At 39.3% G+C, this 15,224-nt stretch overlaps 1 protein-coding gene across 2 annotated transcripts in view; it reads right to left on the bottom strand.

Moving 5' to 3' along the window:
* The window catches only part of LOC110679696, an 87,143-nt gene extending 82,023 nt beyond the window's left edge, over positions 1–5,120 (bottom strand). Inside the window, exon 1 of one of the 2 annotated variants that reach the window (XM_021855285.1) lies at positions 4,713–5,120. In XM_021855285.1, coding sequence (XP_021710977.1) covers positions 4,713–4,721 — 9 coding nt within the window. In that variant the 5' untranslated portion in view covers positions 4,722–5,120. The remainder of the gene's footprint in view (positions 1–4,712) is intronic. The other variant, XM_021855281.1, reaches the window with a different exon arrangement.
* Between the last annotated feature and the right edge of the window lie 10,104 nt (positions 5,121–15,224).

Here is a 15,224-nt window from a genome sequence, read left to right as displayed (position 1 = left end):
CTGCCATAGGCTGCACAGACTGAACATAATTTACATTAGACAGCGGACACACGAAACGACCAGTGGACCAGTGAAGAATTTTTCGTTTGACGAAAAGTTTTCTCCGACTGGGGCGGGAATCGAACCCACACTCCGTAGCACAATACGCCTAAACGACTGACGCCACAAACCGCACGGCTACGAAGCCCGTTGTATTTAAAATGATGTAAAAAGGAAGTGTTTTGATTTGGATAATGTCCTCACGGTATGGATAATTGAATTAAACGAACAAATCTGAATGTAGTGTGGCTAGTGAAACATGTCTAGGAACTACTTCACACGTGACTGGCAAAATAAGACTCTTGTGGTTTTTGCGTATTTGATCGTAGAATATTTCTTGAATACAAGCCTGTTGGAAGAACTTAATCTAATAATTAGTATTTAAACCAATCAAAACATTCAGGCAAAGTATATGAATGTTTGTGAGGCATGGCTTTTTCTAATATATTCTAACCAAAACAAACTTGTCAGCTGTCACTTAGTATATCAACATAGCGAATGCAGTATTCTGACAGATGGAACCACCTTTCTTCAAGATACCTTAGTCAGATCCCTGCAAATATTCGACACCGAGTACTGATAGCTTCAGTAGATTCACGTTAAATAACACGAATCAAGTATTACATTTTAGGCTTGGAAACATGATTGTTCGAAAAATTGCCACTAGTAGTTCAATTCAAATTAATAACAAAGTTTTTGGCAAAAAAATTAACCCAAGACCGGTCGCATTCGTGTACACGCAACATGGAAAAAAGCTCGCATTTCACAAACAGCTTGAGTGAGATGGCAAAGGCTGAATGCGCGATCGCTATTGAGTTATTGTCAGTTAAATAATGTATGAGAGCAAATGTTTTAACTTTAACTAAATTGGTTTACACCCTGAATTCCAGTTTAGATTTCACTACTCTAAGCTATTTTGGTATAGGTACACACTTAGTTTCTTGGCAATCTTGGCTGTGTGGATCTCGTTTGATTAACTTTAACCGAGATTCGCGTAACAAGTTGTCAGGTAGCTTAGCAACGAAGTACAATCCACTGATACTCGACTTTTATTTCCTCAGAGCTTATGAAATTAGTACCGTTTTGACTCATATTCCGAACACTTAAGGCCAACAGTGACTTCAAATGCATCTGATTGATATAAATTGGCTGATATTAGTGTAAATTTTAATTTCTTCACAAAGTCTAACTGTTAGCTGCTGGGTGTACCAATAATAATGTTGATTTAATTAGTTTTAGTATTGTTTTTACGTAAAAGTATGAAACAACATTTTGATTCAAATGCTGAACACTGTGTTCATTCTGTCTCATATTCCGAACACCTTGATTCAAATTCCGAACAGCACAAATAAATCATATTCAAATGAATAATTTTGCAAATAAATTTATCTGAACTTGATCTACTGGTCACAAACTAGAGTACCATCACTATTCCCGCGGTATAAATTATATTGGAGACGTTAAAATTGAATTTCAATTGACTGTCATTTCCTTGTTATTTGGTGACATATTTCAGCGAAACATTTCAACCAAATCGCCATACAAAAACCGAGTGTTCGGAATATGAGTCTGTTCGGAATTTGAGACAAAACGGTATGCCAAATATTCGGCTGTGAAAATCTCGGTTGAAATTCGCAAAGATTCGGCATTCTAAATTAAGTGTCTCATTTAATAGTTTTGTCAACTAATGAAAAAGTTATTAATTTCTGAAGCTTCTCAAATTTATATTTTGATTGCTCTGTCTATGGCGCTCTCATTTGCTCGTTCGTTCGCTACCGAGTTGAGTGTGATGTCGTCGAATTATGGAATATTTCAATTGGACATTGAGGCCAGCCCAACCGAGTAACTTCAACGGGAGGAAAAGCGACGCAAATTTTACTTACGACCGGGCCTTCAGGCAACATAAATGCTTCCTTCTTCACGGCACCCATGTCTCAATAATTGTTTTTAATTGATCGTTCAATCTCAGGTGGAATCGATGAAACCATGGGAATAGAGAAGCAGCTGTGCAATATGAATGAGGAAGAAACACTTTCTTTAGGAATCTAAATCGCGTTAAATAAATGAAAATGGCCTGAGTGAGTTTTAAACACTATGTGAATCTACTAGCTAATTATTTTCTCAAATTAGCATATCGTAATTCGAGGCTTACTAGTAAAAAAAAAAACTTATGGTATGAAAAAACAAAACATCTTACAATAAAACAAACAAATTTCCTATTCCTTTCATTCACACACAATTTCCTAATGTTATTCGCGATATTGAGCCGGAAGGTGGAATAAAACAATCGATCGCTGAAAAACGAGAGTGAAATTGATGAACACAAAACCGCCAAAAGAGCAGTAGAAACAAGTTCAGCGATGATGCGGGAACTGGGGTAGGAGTGTCTACTGAAATTATGCACCGCGTAAGAGAAGGTTTGTTGTGGCGGAATGCCGCTTTGGAGAGATGCCTCGTCATGCTGGTTTGTTGTTGTGTTGCGATGCGTAGATTTTGCTTTCTTCGAGTTATTGGCAATGGAAAATTTTGCTGTTTTTGTATGAGTTGGACCACTATCGTTCTGTAAACTCCAGACGAAAGGAAATCGCACGTTAAGTGCTCCAGTCATTAAAGTGCATTTGCTCCGAGGAGTCCACGAAGCTATTGCATTGTTGGCCTATTTCTGGCGAAGTTTTTGTGGAATACTGGATAACCATTCAAAAGTTATTGAAAGGCAAATATTTTATACGTATAATATGGTCAAATCTTGCATTTTTATAAACATTGATTTCTAGTATTTCCCATTTCAGGGATCCACGAGATGTTTATACAAATTCTAAGGGGGTCGTAGTTCAAAACAGGTTGAGGACCATTGTCCTAGAACATTCAAAACTTTAGAAACAAAAATGCGTAATTTAACTCTTTTAAGAAGTTATTACAGTGAAACCTCCATGAGTCGATGTTCCATGACTCGATATCGACTCATGGAACCATACCAAAAACAAAATTTCATGAAGCAGTGCAGTTAAGTTTATCATTTTTTTTTTTTTTGCAAAATTCAAATGCTTGTAGCACTCTGCCATACGAAATATAGCATCCGCCAATATTGCAAACTGGTAGAAACTCAGAACTGGTTACCATGGAACACCTTTTACCAATTACTTTTTACATGGGGTACGAAGATATTCACAATATTCAATTGTCAAAGTCACGTGATATTCATAAGATTTGACAAAACTGCATAGAAGCTAAAAGTCATATTGAAAAGTTTCATAACTTTTCATAGAGGCAAGTCCACACAAATGATTTTTCTTGAATCTTCTTGAACCATTTTATTTTTAAGTGACCACTAGGGCGATTCAAAATTTAAAAATGTTTGAAAATACTATCTCTCATATTTACTATACTTACCATAAAAATAGAGTCCTGTGAAATTTTGAACTTTTTCAGTGGTGATTATAAGATTGTAGTTTTATAAGAGAATCACTATGGAGAAATTTTAAAAAATGTTCCAAACACGTTAGTACTGTAATTTAAGTACAAACTTCTCATCCCATAGTGTAAACTCATTCTTCACACTTCTATGAAGGATATTTCTGAAGAAACAAAGCCTTTTTGAGCTAATTTTGTTTGGGATTTTGTGAATATCATTTCTACTTCCACTAGGAGAAAATTTCTTCATCATGGTTTGAAGAATGAGTTTTTACGATGGACTTTAACGTACAATCTAGTACTTACGTGTTTGAAATATTTTTCAAAATTTTTCCATAGTGATTTCCATATAAACCACATATTACATATAATTCCATATAAACGTCTTTAGGCCACCTTTAAATCACCACCTAGAAAGCTGAAATTTTCACAGAACACTATTGTTGTATTATATATGTGTATGGTAGATATGTGATATTGGGTTTTCGTACTTTTTTAAATTTTGAACCGTCCTAGTGACCACTCGTTATTTGAGAACTTTCTGACGCAATAAGGGCAGAATCTAACAGGATTACGTTAGATACATGCATGCACCTAATTCCATATCTATTCAAAATAGTATCGTTGCCAACGATAGTACTACTCGCCACCCTTACTGCTTTTTAATCTCACCCAGTTTCCAATTTGTCAACCACGAAAAATATTTCACAAATGACGACGGTTAGCGCAAAATCATGCTAGGCTGCAATTCAATTCACTTCCCTGCACAGAACAACAAAAAAACAACATACAGATTGTGCATGCCTCCCAACATATTGCGGGTCTCCACCTCTTTGTTGAACACAGAGACCCATACGGTCTTCGCCGTTGTCGATATGCCAAACACGTTCACACACCAGTAATGTAAGTGCAGCTCGGCAACAATTCATTGGTATGTAATAAGGCACTTTAATTTTGATTACATTTGTTATCTCTGTCCAGCGCTTGCTTCACCGACCATACATTTTTCTTCGCTTCAATCGCCTTCCACCTTCCACATCTGTTGTATAGTCCGTCCATGGTGAACTCAAGCCCCAAAGCAGCCCAATCAACGTTAATCACGATTAGCACTTGCATTTCCTCTGTTGCTCCTTTCGTGGGGCCAGAGTTCGAGTTTTCAGATTTTCCCCAGTTTTCAGTGTTGTAACCACCCATCATTATCACTATCTCACTCTTTTCCCCGCCATGCATTGCAGTTGTATCATACTATTAGGAGAACTTACAGCTTTCATTGTGGTAGATTTTAATTGATTGATGAACACTTGGATCTTCCACTGGACACAAACAGCTGGCAACACTGCAGTTGATACAGGAACCGTAAGGATCTTCAAAGAGGAACAATGGCGGAAAGCGGGAACAGGGGATGGTCGTCTACAACACCTTACAGCTTCAATTCATTCACACACACGCGCACATAAACGGTCGGTTTATAATATCCCGAAGGATGCTAAGTAGGGAAATCCTAGCGATTCGAGCACTGAACACTAAATGACTTGCGGGCAGCCCGCGGTGGCTGATTTTATATAATATAAAACGAATAGCCGATCGAGCCCCGAAAAAAAGCTTTGGTCTCTCGCGTTGCCTCTAGAGTAGTGCCTACACGGTGCAGTACAGGCAGAGCTTTGAGCAGTGCTTCGACTCCGAGAGCGCGAGTATAGCGGCGAAGATCAGGAAATAAAGTTGGCAAACAACAACTGCGATCAATGCGGCGTGGTGCCGCCGCTGCCATGTGCGCCTACGCTACGAGATGCATCCCAGCTCACAGCTAGCCTAGCCAGCTACATACAGGGGAAGGGGTTGTCAAGCAATAACGATGATGGAGCACCAGCAGTTATTAATAATTTGCGCTGTGCTCCTTATACAAAAGTATTCTACATTTATACACCGGTCGAGGATCTTTTCGGGTTGGAAGTTTTCTCGACTTCCCAGGGTATAGAGTATCTTCATACCTGCCTCACGATATACACATGCAAAAATGGTCATTGGCATAGTAAGCTCTCAGTTAATAACTGCGGAAGTGCTCATAAAAACACTAAGCTGAGAACGCAGGCTCTGCTAGTGGGGACGTAACGTCAGAAAGAAGAAGAAGAAGAAGAAGAAGAAGAAGAAGAACATCTACCATTATCAAAGTTCAAATCAATACAACTTTTGATTGCATTAACTTTGTGATGAAACGGGCCACACTGATGGATGTAACAATATAGAATTGTATTGAATCAGATTAGTTGTTGATTGATGTAATTAGGATAAGGAAAGTGTAAAACTAGAATGTAAGTAAAATAATTAATATTTCAATTATTTTGTAATTAGAATTCAACAATAAATTTTAGCTTTGAAATTGTGTCACTTAAACACTGTTGTCGAAAAGTTTTAATTGAACCAGAAGTAACGGCTCCCAACACTCCATGCCTTTATTTATCAACCCGATTCGAAGCGAACACCATCTTTGCAAGGTTGCTGTCCGGCATTCTTGCAATATGCTCTGCCCACAGTATCCTTCCGGCTGAGCACACAACATCCTCATGAAGCTTGCTTCAAGTGTTTTGTGAAGGTCCATAAGGGATGGTACACAAATTATGTCCCGCTAGTTTTCAACTTTTGCAAACCTCTCTCCCCTCCCTTTGTCACACTTTTTGTATGAGTGCAAACCCATTTGAGGCGTGACATAATTTGTGCATGATCCCTAAGAGATAGAATTGCAATGGACCCGACAGAAGTAAAATGTACAAAAATTGCGGCAGAGGAAAGTCAGTGGTAACAAAAGCGGTTTCTCCTTTGTTGCCCATTGATGCACATCATCCTCCACTGGAAGTTGCGGTTGCTGTTCCGTGTTTGAGACAGTCACTCACCTCTCATTGTGAAACTCGACGTTTAAACTATCGTCGAATTGACTTTGAAGCTTTATTAGAGTATTTATCGAACGTTGATTGGACTGTTATGTTCCGTAATATTGATGATGTGGATGACATCTCCATGCATTTTTGTGATGTCTTGTGCACATGGCTCAATGAGAACCTCCCTCTAGTAAGATCTCCAGCAAAACCACCTTGGGGCAACTCGGAGTTACGCAGATTGAAACGTAAACGGAATACAACACAAAGATTATTGCGAAAGCATCGATCTCACGCTAACCAATTGGCGTTCAAACTAGCTAGTGACGCATACCGTCAGATGAACGCTGTTCTCTATAAGTCTTATGTCACACGCACACAATTTGGCTTGCGAAAGGATCCGAGAAGCTTTTGGAGCTTTATTAACTCAAAACGTAAATGTTCATCTATCCCATCTAACGTTTTTCTCGACGATTCGTAATCATCACCAGTGCAAGAGTCCTGTGAATTGTTCGCCAAACACTTTGCATCTGTTTTTTCCTGTCACATAACATCTCAATCGGAAGCAAATGGAGCTGCATCTAATATTCCTGTTGACGTTGTTGAAATGGATATTTTTGAAATTTCTTCCGACATGATCGTGGCTGCTTCAAAAAAGCTGAAAAACTCCTACTCGCCTGGGCCAGATGGTGTACCAGCCATTATTTTTCGTCGCTGCGCTGGTTCTTTGGCTTCCCCGCTTTCTCATATTTTCAATAAATCCTTCGAGCAAAAAAAATTCCCTGCTGTGTGGAAGCAATCGCTAATGTTTCCTGTGCACAAGAAAGGAGATAAAAGGAATGTAAGAAACTATAGAGGCATTACAAGTCTATCTGCAGGATCGAAGCTTTTTGAAATAATTGTGAGCAATGCCATCCTTAATGCTACCAAGAGCTACATTTCACCCAATCAACACGGATTTATGCCCGGCCGTTCCGTTACTACCAATCTCATAGAATTTACCAGCACCTGTATATCGCAGATTGAGGGTAATGCATAAGTGGATGCAGTGTACACGGATTTGAAAGCTGCCTTTGATTTAATTGATCACCGAATACTGCTGTCTAAGCTGTCCCGCCTAGGTGCATCTGAGCGTTTTACGATGTGGTTGGAAAGTTACCTTTCGAATCGAGTTCTGCGAGTCAAACTTGAATCGTGCGTTTCCGGTATGTTCAGCAGCAGTTCAGGCGTCCCACAAGGCAGCAATTTGGGCCCTTTGCTATTTGTAATATTTTTCAATGATGTTACCCTACTGCTAGGATCAAAATGTGTGCTGGTATACGCCGATGATTTAAAGATTTATCTGGTAGTCAAGACAAGAGAAGATTGTATCCGACTTCAAGAACTACTGGATACTTTCGTTGAATGGTGTAGGTTAAATCAGCTCGTTGTTAGCGTCGTTAAATGCTTAGTGATCACGTTCCATCGATCGAAGTGTCCATCGCTTTCGATTACTGTATTGACGGTAATGTCCTCGAGCGCGTTGATCAAGTCAGCGATTTGGGCGTTGTTCTAGACGCAAAACTAACATTCAACCATCACATCACGTCAATCATAACTAAAGCAACACGACAATTGGGCTTCTTCTAGGGATTTTACTGATCCTCACTGCCTCAAAGCACTATATCGCGCTTTGGTTCGACCAATCCTTGAAAACGCTGCTGTAGTGTGGACTCCTTACCATCTCTCGTGGATCCTCAGGATTGAACGTGTTCAACGTAGGTTTATCCGCATTGCGCTCAGAGATCTACCCTGGAGAGACCCGAAAAATCTCCCGCCCTATGGCGAGCGTTGTCGACTTCTAGGACTCGATACACTGCAACGACGCCGACAGTTCCAGCAAGCTACATTTGTTGCTAATATTTTGACCGATGAGATTGACGCTTCAGCACTTCTATCCCGCATTGAATTTCGAGCCATTGGTAGACAGCTGCGGTCCTCTTCTTTATTGATGACCAGATTTCACCGAACATCGTATGGTTTTCATGAACCGCGTACCTCATGTGTCCGAACATTCTCTTTAGTGGATAATTTGTTTGATTTTGGAGAAAGGCCTAGTTCCTTCAGAAGAAGGCTGGAAAGATCAAGAATGTTTTATTAATAGTAATTAGGTTTTAGTCTTAAGGAAATTCTTGGAGACTACTGTCAGATGAAAAAGATAATAATAAATAAATAAATAAATAAATAAATAAATAAATAGGGCAAGCGATTGTAATAAAATCGCTGAGTGCCTAATATAAGTCGACAGAGCAGACAACGGACACTTAACGGGTGGACCCAAATGTCCGGGCACAAGCGAAGTATCAAAGCAGTCAAAACGGAAGTGACACAGTTGAAAAATTAACGGCGTGATCTGTTGTAGTTGTTACGCGCCCCCTAGGTGGTCGATTGAGGAATTTTCCCACATGGTCGACAGCCATGATGATGACAGCGATGATAGCCGAACTATCTGATCGGCAGCCAGTAGTAATGACTGGTGACTTGGATGGGCAGTGGAGCGGGGGCGGCCGCTGCACCAAAGCGGTCAACTATTGTTGGAATCCCTGGGCCCATTAAATGTGGAGCTGGCAAATGTGGGTACAGTGAGTAACTTCCACAGAAATAGGGTAGAATTGATTATCGACGTGGCGTTCTGTAGTCCTAACCTTATAGGTACCACATACTGGCGCGTTGATGACGGTTATACTCATACATAGCGATCATCAATCGATTCGCTATAGTATAATACCAGGCTGGTGGAGGGTAGTGCGATGTAACTCGACCCAAGCCCGAAGTTGTAATAGAGTGCGCTTCGACAGCGAAGTATTCACTGAAGCCCTGAGGCGTAAACGGAACACTCTGGATCTTAACGGTGACGCACACTAGCACAAAGAGAAGAACGCGGTGCAGCATTTAGAGAAGCAAAGTTAGCTCTCAAAAAGGAAATCAAGAGTCAAAAACGGGCATGCTTCAATAGTCTATGCCAGAGAGCCAACTCAAGTCGGATGGGTGACGCCTACCGAGTGGTAAGGGCTAAAACCAAAGGTGCCATAGCGCCCCAAGTGAAGTCGCCCGAGTAGCTGCGATCGATAACCGATGTACTCTTCTCGCATCATCCCACAAGCCCATGGCTTCCAGCGCCGTATGCGGCAGGTGAAGAAGAAGGAGTGGCGAGGGTGACGAACGAAGAACTGGCAGAAGTCGTGAAATCATTCAAGTTAAATAAAGCACAGGGACCCGATGGTAATCCGAATGTTGCCCTAAAAGCCGCTGTGAATGCGGATCCGGACATGTTCAGAATTGTGTTAGTGTGGAGGAAACAGCGAAGTAAATATATCGTGTTCGGTTGCCCGCGTTTCATTGTTGTGAAAGATCGCATGCTTGCTTCATGCGGAGGGGACATGTCCCCGACAATAGATTCCAGAAAATGTGTGCGGATGTCAAGTGCTACGGCTGTCACTCACATTACGCTACACTGAGGCAAAAAACTTAATAATTTCTTAATGAACAAATATGATTTGGCGCCACAACGATTATTGTTTAAATTTTTAAGTTTTACTTATGATTTTGGTAAAGATTTTCATAACTGAATTTCATAAGTCAATCAATAAAAAACAGTAATAAGCGCAATGATAATTGCTTACTTAAAATTATCAATCACTAATAACGGTTGACTTTAACATCAGGCGAGCTCAAAAATTGACATGTGATCTGATTTCGATTAACTTGTACCCAACATCGAAAGCGGAGCAGTTTTCTAGCGAATCCTATAAAAATTATTTTAAGTAATGGTTCCTAAATATTACAAAGCTCTCACTTATGAAACTTATGATCTCATTTTCGAAATGGTTAAACGTTCAATGAAACCATAATTGTTTCATAAGTCATGATTTATGGAAAATCTAAGTATTTTTGCCTCAGTGTAGAATTACAGCGCCTATGGTGCATCAACCAAGAGTCGTTTGAAAAGGATTAGTCCTGCCGAGGCTGGTCCCCTGTAACATTGTTTGAATCGTCGTCAAGAAGAAGCAGTTTACCTAGGCTCCCACACTCCCTGAGTTGCTTTCTCAGGCGTCTGTTTGCCGATTTTCCCCTTGTAAAAAAAATAAAACAGTTTTTTTTTCAGCTTTGGCCTCTTTTTGGATACTGATACTGATTTTCGAAACTTTACACATGGAGTGCATACGTGTCGTATTTTGAATTCCATTATAATAACATAAAAAAGAACTATAATTTCATATTCTTCATATTGTATTCTTTGATTTAGTATAATGAATTCCATTCCGTATCAACTATGTTTCCGCTCTGCCCACAGGATCGTTTTGGCTCATTCTCTCCCTTTGATGAAATACACTACCCGTCATAAATACGGACTCACTAAAATAAGTATTGCAACACTCAGCTGAATAATGAATCACCCCCGAAAAGTTTAGCATCACCTCAAAACAGGTTAATTCACATTGCTATATCTCGAGATCCTTACGACTTGCAAAGAAGCGATCTTCAGCAAAGTTGTTCAGGGAATCCAGGGCATCCGGAAAGCGAACAGTTTAGTTCGCGATTTTGCCGCTAAGTGGCGCTAGTGAGCATGTAAAATTGAGCATTTTGAACTAGTTCTAGCTTGTGATCCATAAGAGATAGAAAGTTCGGGTCTTCGGCAAAGTTGCTCAGGGGTTCAAGGACATCCGAAATGCGATCAGTTTAGTTCGCGATTTTGCCGCTAGGTGGCGCTAGTGAGCATGCAAAATTGAGCATTTCAAAATAGTTTTAGCTTGTGATCCACATGAGATAGAAAGTTTGGGTCTTCGGCAAAGTTGCTCAGGGGTTCAAGGACATCCGAAATGCGATCAGTTTAGTTCGCGATTTTGTCGCTAGGTGGCGCTAGTGAGCATGCAAAATTGAGCATTTCAAAATAGTTCTAGCTTGTGATTCACATGAGATAGAAAGTTCGGGTCTTCGGCAAATTTGCTCAGGGGTTCAAGGACATTCGAAATGCGATCAGTTTAGTTCGCGATTTTGCCACTAGGTGGTGCTAGTGAGCATGTAAAATTGAGCATTTTAAACTAGTTCTAGCTTGTGATCCATAAGAGATAGAAATTTCGAGTCTTCGGCGAAGTTGTTAAGAAGGTCAAGTACATCTCATTCACTTTATATTCAAGTGTTTCAGATTTGACTAGCTCCATATCCAAGAGACTCATGTCCAATTCACTTCATATTCAAGTGTTTCAGGTGAGAATCACTTCATGTGATTCATGTCTGATTCACTTCATAGTCAAGTGTTTAAGGCGAAGTTGTTAAGAAGGTCAAGTACATCTCATTCACTTTATATTCAAGTGTTTCAGATTTGACTAGCTCCATATCCAAGAGACTCATGTCCAATTCACTTCATATTCAAGTGTTTCAGGTGAGAATCACTTCATGTGATTCATGTCTGATTCACTTCATAGTCAAGTGTTTAAGGTAATATTCACTTCATGCACAAGTAATTCAGGACCGATTACATTCTTGTTCAATTTATTCAGATATGATTCGCTTTATATCTAAATGATTCATGTCATGTGACACTTCATTTTTGAATGCATGCTCACTAGCGGCAAAATCACGAACTAAACTATGCCCTTTTCGGATGTCCTTGAACCCCTGAGCAACTTTGCCGAAGACCCGAACTTTCTATCTCTTATGGATCACAAGCTAGAACTATTTTGAAATGCTCAATTTTACATGCTCACTAGCGCCACCTAGCGGCAAAATCGCGAACTAAACTGTTCCCTTTCCGGATGTCCTTGAACCCCTGAGCAACTTTGCCGAAGACCCGAACTTTCTATCTCTTATGGATCACAATCTAGAACTAGTTCAAAATGCTCAATTTAACATGCTCACTAGTGCCACTTAGCGGCAAAATCGCGAACTAAACTGTTCGCTTTCCGGATGTCCTTGAACCCCTGAGCAACTTTGCCGAAGACCCGAACTTTCTATCTCTTATGGATCACAAGCTAGAACTAGTTCAAAACGCTCAATTTTACATGCTCACTAGCGCCACCTAGCGGCAAAATCGCGAACTAAACTGATCACTTTCCGGATGTCCTTGAACCCCTGAGCAAGTTTGCCGAAGACCCGAACTTTCTATCTCTTATGGATCACAAGCTAGAACTAGTTTAAAATGCTCAATTTTACATGCTCACTAGCGCTACCTAGCGGCAAAATCGCGAACTAAACTGATCGCTTCCCGGATGTCCTTGATCCCCTTAACAACTTTGCTGAAGATCGCTTCTTTGCAAGTCGTATGGATCTCGAGATATAGCAATGTGAAATTACCTGTTTTGAGGTGATGCTAAACTTTTCAATATTCAGCTGAGTGTTGCAATACTTATTTTAGTGAGTCCGTATTTATGACGGGTAGTGTACCGTTAAGTCACCAGTCACCGTGTGGCCTCCATTCACCGTGCACATATACAAATTCTTGCAGAATATTCATACAATTTTCACAAATTATTTTTTTGTCAGCAAAATAAGATAAAACTGATGAAATGAAGTAGTTTTTGTCACAAAGCATTTTAAAAAACCTAATTTATGTAATAAAAATCATGTGAATTCTGTTTGATAATAAGATTTTTTAACACTCTTAGTAGAAACACCAAAAATTCACATTTTTCATTTTAACGATAGAGTATGATTTTTTTCAAAATTTCAACAAGTTTTCATTGTGGATACTATTAGTAAGATGTATTTCATCGTATGAGCAATGAGATTTTATGCAAATTAGAATTTTATATTGTGTTTCAGTCGAAACCCAAATGTACGGTGAATGGATCCCTCTCAGTATGTATGGTTCCTACTACCGTGCATTAGTGTAAAAGGCTTGAAATTATTCGGTATTATTAGATTTATTGTTATATCGTCATTAAATTACTTCATATTTAGTTTTTGAGTGAATATGGAATGATTTGGACAATACAGCCAAACCTCCTATAACGATTTTAATGAAAAAATAATAATTTAGATAATTTTAAACTTTTTATGGATTTTATTGTAAATGAAGATTTGAACAGTCTTAAAAATGAGTGCGCTCACTATTAGCAACATAGTTGCTCCATCAACAACGTTTCTTCAAGAAACAAAATTAAATCATGACGAAATCTATACCCACGGTGAATGGTGCACTAGTGTGCACGGTAAATGGTGACATAGAACGGTACGAGGCGACCTTAACATGGGATTTTCAAACATAATTTTTGAGTAATTTTTAGTTATGCATCACTAGTTTTAGATTTTCCCCTGAATTATTATATAATTGTACGCTACGTAGTGGTATTCTTATACGCTTCAAATTATTTGGAAAAGTTATATATTTTTTTGAAGTGCAAATTTTTCTTAAATGCACGGTGAATGGTAGCTTGACGGTAGATGTTCCAGTTGACAACCGCCTTGTGACGTATTCCAGGTCCGTTGCCACCGTTTCATTTCCACTGTCAGTGCACTGTAAAATAGTGCACTGTACGTCTGCTTCTTCATAGAGGTCTACAAGCAAACTGACACGAATACCAATACACGATCAATCTTACATAAGTCGATTTCCTCAGAATGAAAACGCATCGATGTTTGTTTGATGTCATTGGGCTTTCGGTCAACGTTCGTCCAACAGGGAAGTGAATACTCGGCAGCAATGCTGTTTATGTTTGCTTTCTAACAACCAACAAAAGCAATTTTGATGATTTGATCGGTCTATTGTTGCTCTCTGTTTGGTCGTCATCTGCATCCGATTCACTGGTGCTGCTTCACCCCGGTATTGGTGCAACAATGCCGCATTAGTTACTGTCATTGAGGTCTCCAAGCAAACTGTCACGAATACCAACGCACGATCAATCTTACACAGTAAGTCGTTTTCCTCAGAATGAGAACGTATCGATGTTTGTTTGACGTCATTTGAGCTTTCAGTCAACGTCAGTCCAACAAGGAAGTGAATACTCGGCAGCAATTCTGTTTATGTTTGCTTTCTCACAGCAAATAAAAGCAATGTTGTAACAGTTCTCACAGCAAACAAAAAAGATTTTGTCAACATTGCACTACTACGTAGGCAATTGGGTTGGTCTATGCCTACTTTGCTCTTTTTCAGAGCTTAATGATGTGGGGATAGGCTTACCAGGCGGTATCTTTTGGGAGGACATGTCCTCCTTTTTAAGGCTAAGTAGCCCGCCATTCGTTTTGGCAAAAATGATGACTTTTCAGCTTGCATTTCAAAGTGATAAAACTCAGTCTTGATAGTTTATATTGACTTGAAAAAGTATCACTGTACGCGCTAACATGCATAAAGTATGCTGATACTTTTTCAGCTGTGTCAGTGCAAAACCAACTGATTTTCTTTGATTCGAAATCGTGAGATGAATTAGCAACATTATTTGCTTGTAACGATTATATTCGAAAGTTAATATTATAATGAGTTTAAACAAAGAGAAATAAAAGACCACCATGTTCCTTGCAGTTGCCCAAAATTTTATGGCTCATAAGGTAATCTAGAATTCCGTGAAAAGTGTACTGCGATCTGTCACACTTGGGTACCTTTTGCACTACCGAGGGACCAAATGCAGTACTACAAGTGGTACACATCTGAGCCCGAGTGGGACGAACCTGGTTCAAAGCTGCTGAAAATAATCATATGTACCCCGCTTAAATGAGGTCATAGTAATGGTGACACATAATCATGAAATGGTATCGAAAATAAGAAGTTTTTAATATTTTTGAGATTGATATCAAAGGTTTATTTTTCAATGTTCTCTTCATACGGAGACCGAGTGCATATGATTGACGTAGTAAAGTTTTTTCTAGTTCAAAAAAACACTTATACAAACTTAAAAAAAAGAAATGCAATTGAATTTTCATTGCAAAATC

This window comes from Aedes aegypti, chromosome 1 (assembly GCF_002204515.2).
Source record: "Aedes aegypti strain LVP_AGWG chromosome 1, AaegL5.0 Primary Assembly, whole genome shotgun sequence".
Classification (NCBI taxonomy): Eukaryota; Metazoa; Arthropoda; class Insecta; order Diptera; family Culicidae; genus Aedes; species Aedes aegypti.
Note: the sequence above shows the minus strand (reverse complement) of the source record. Positions and strands in the feature narration are given on the sequence as shown.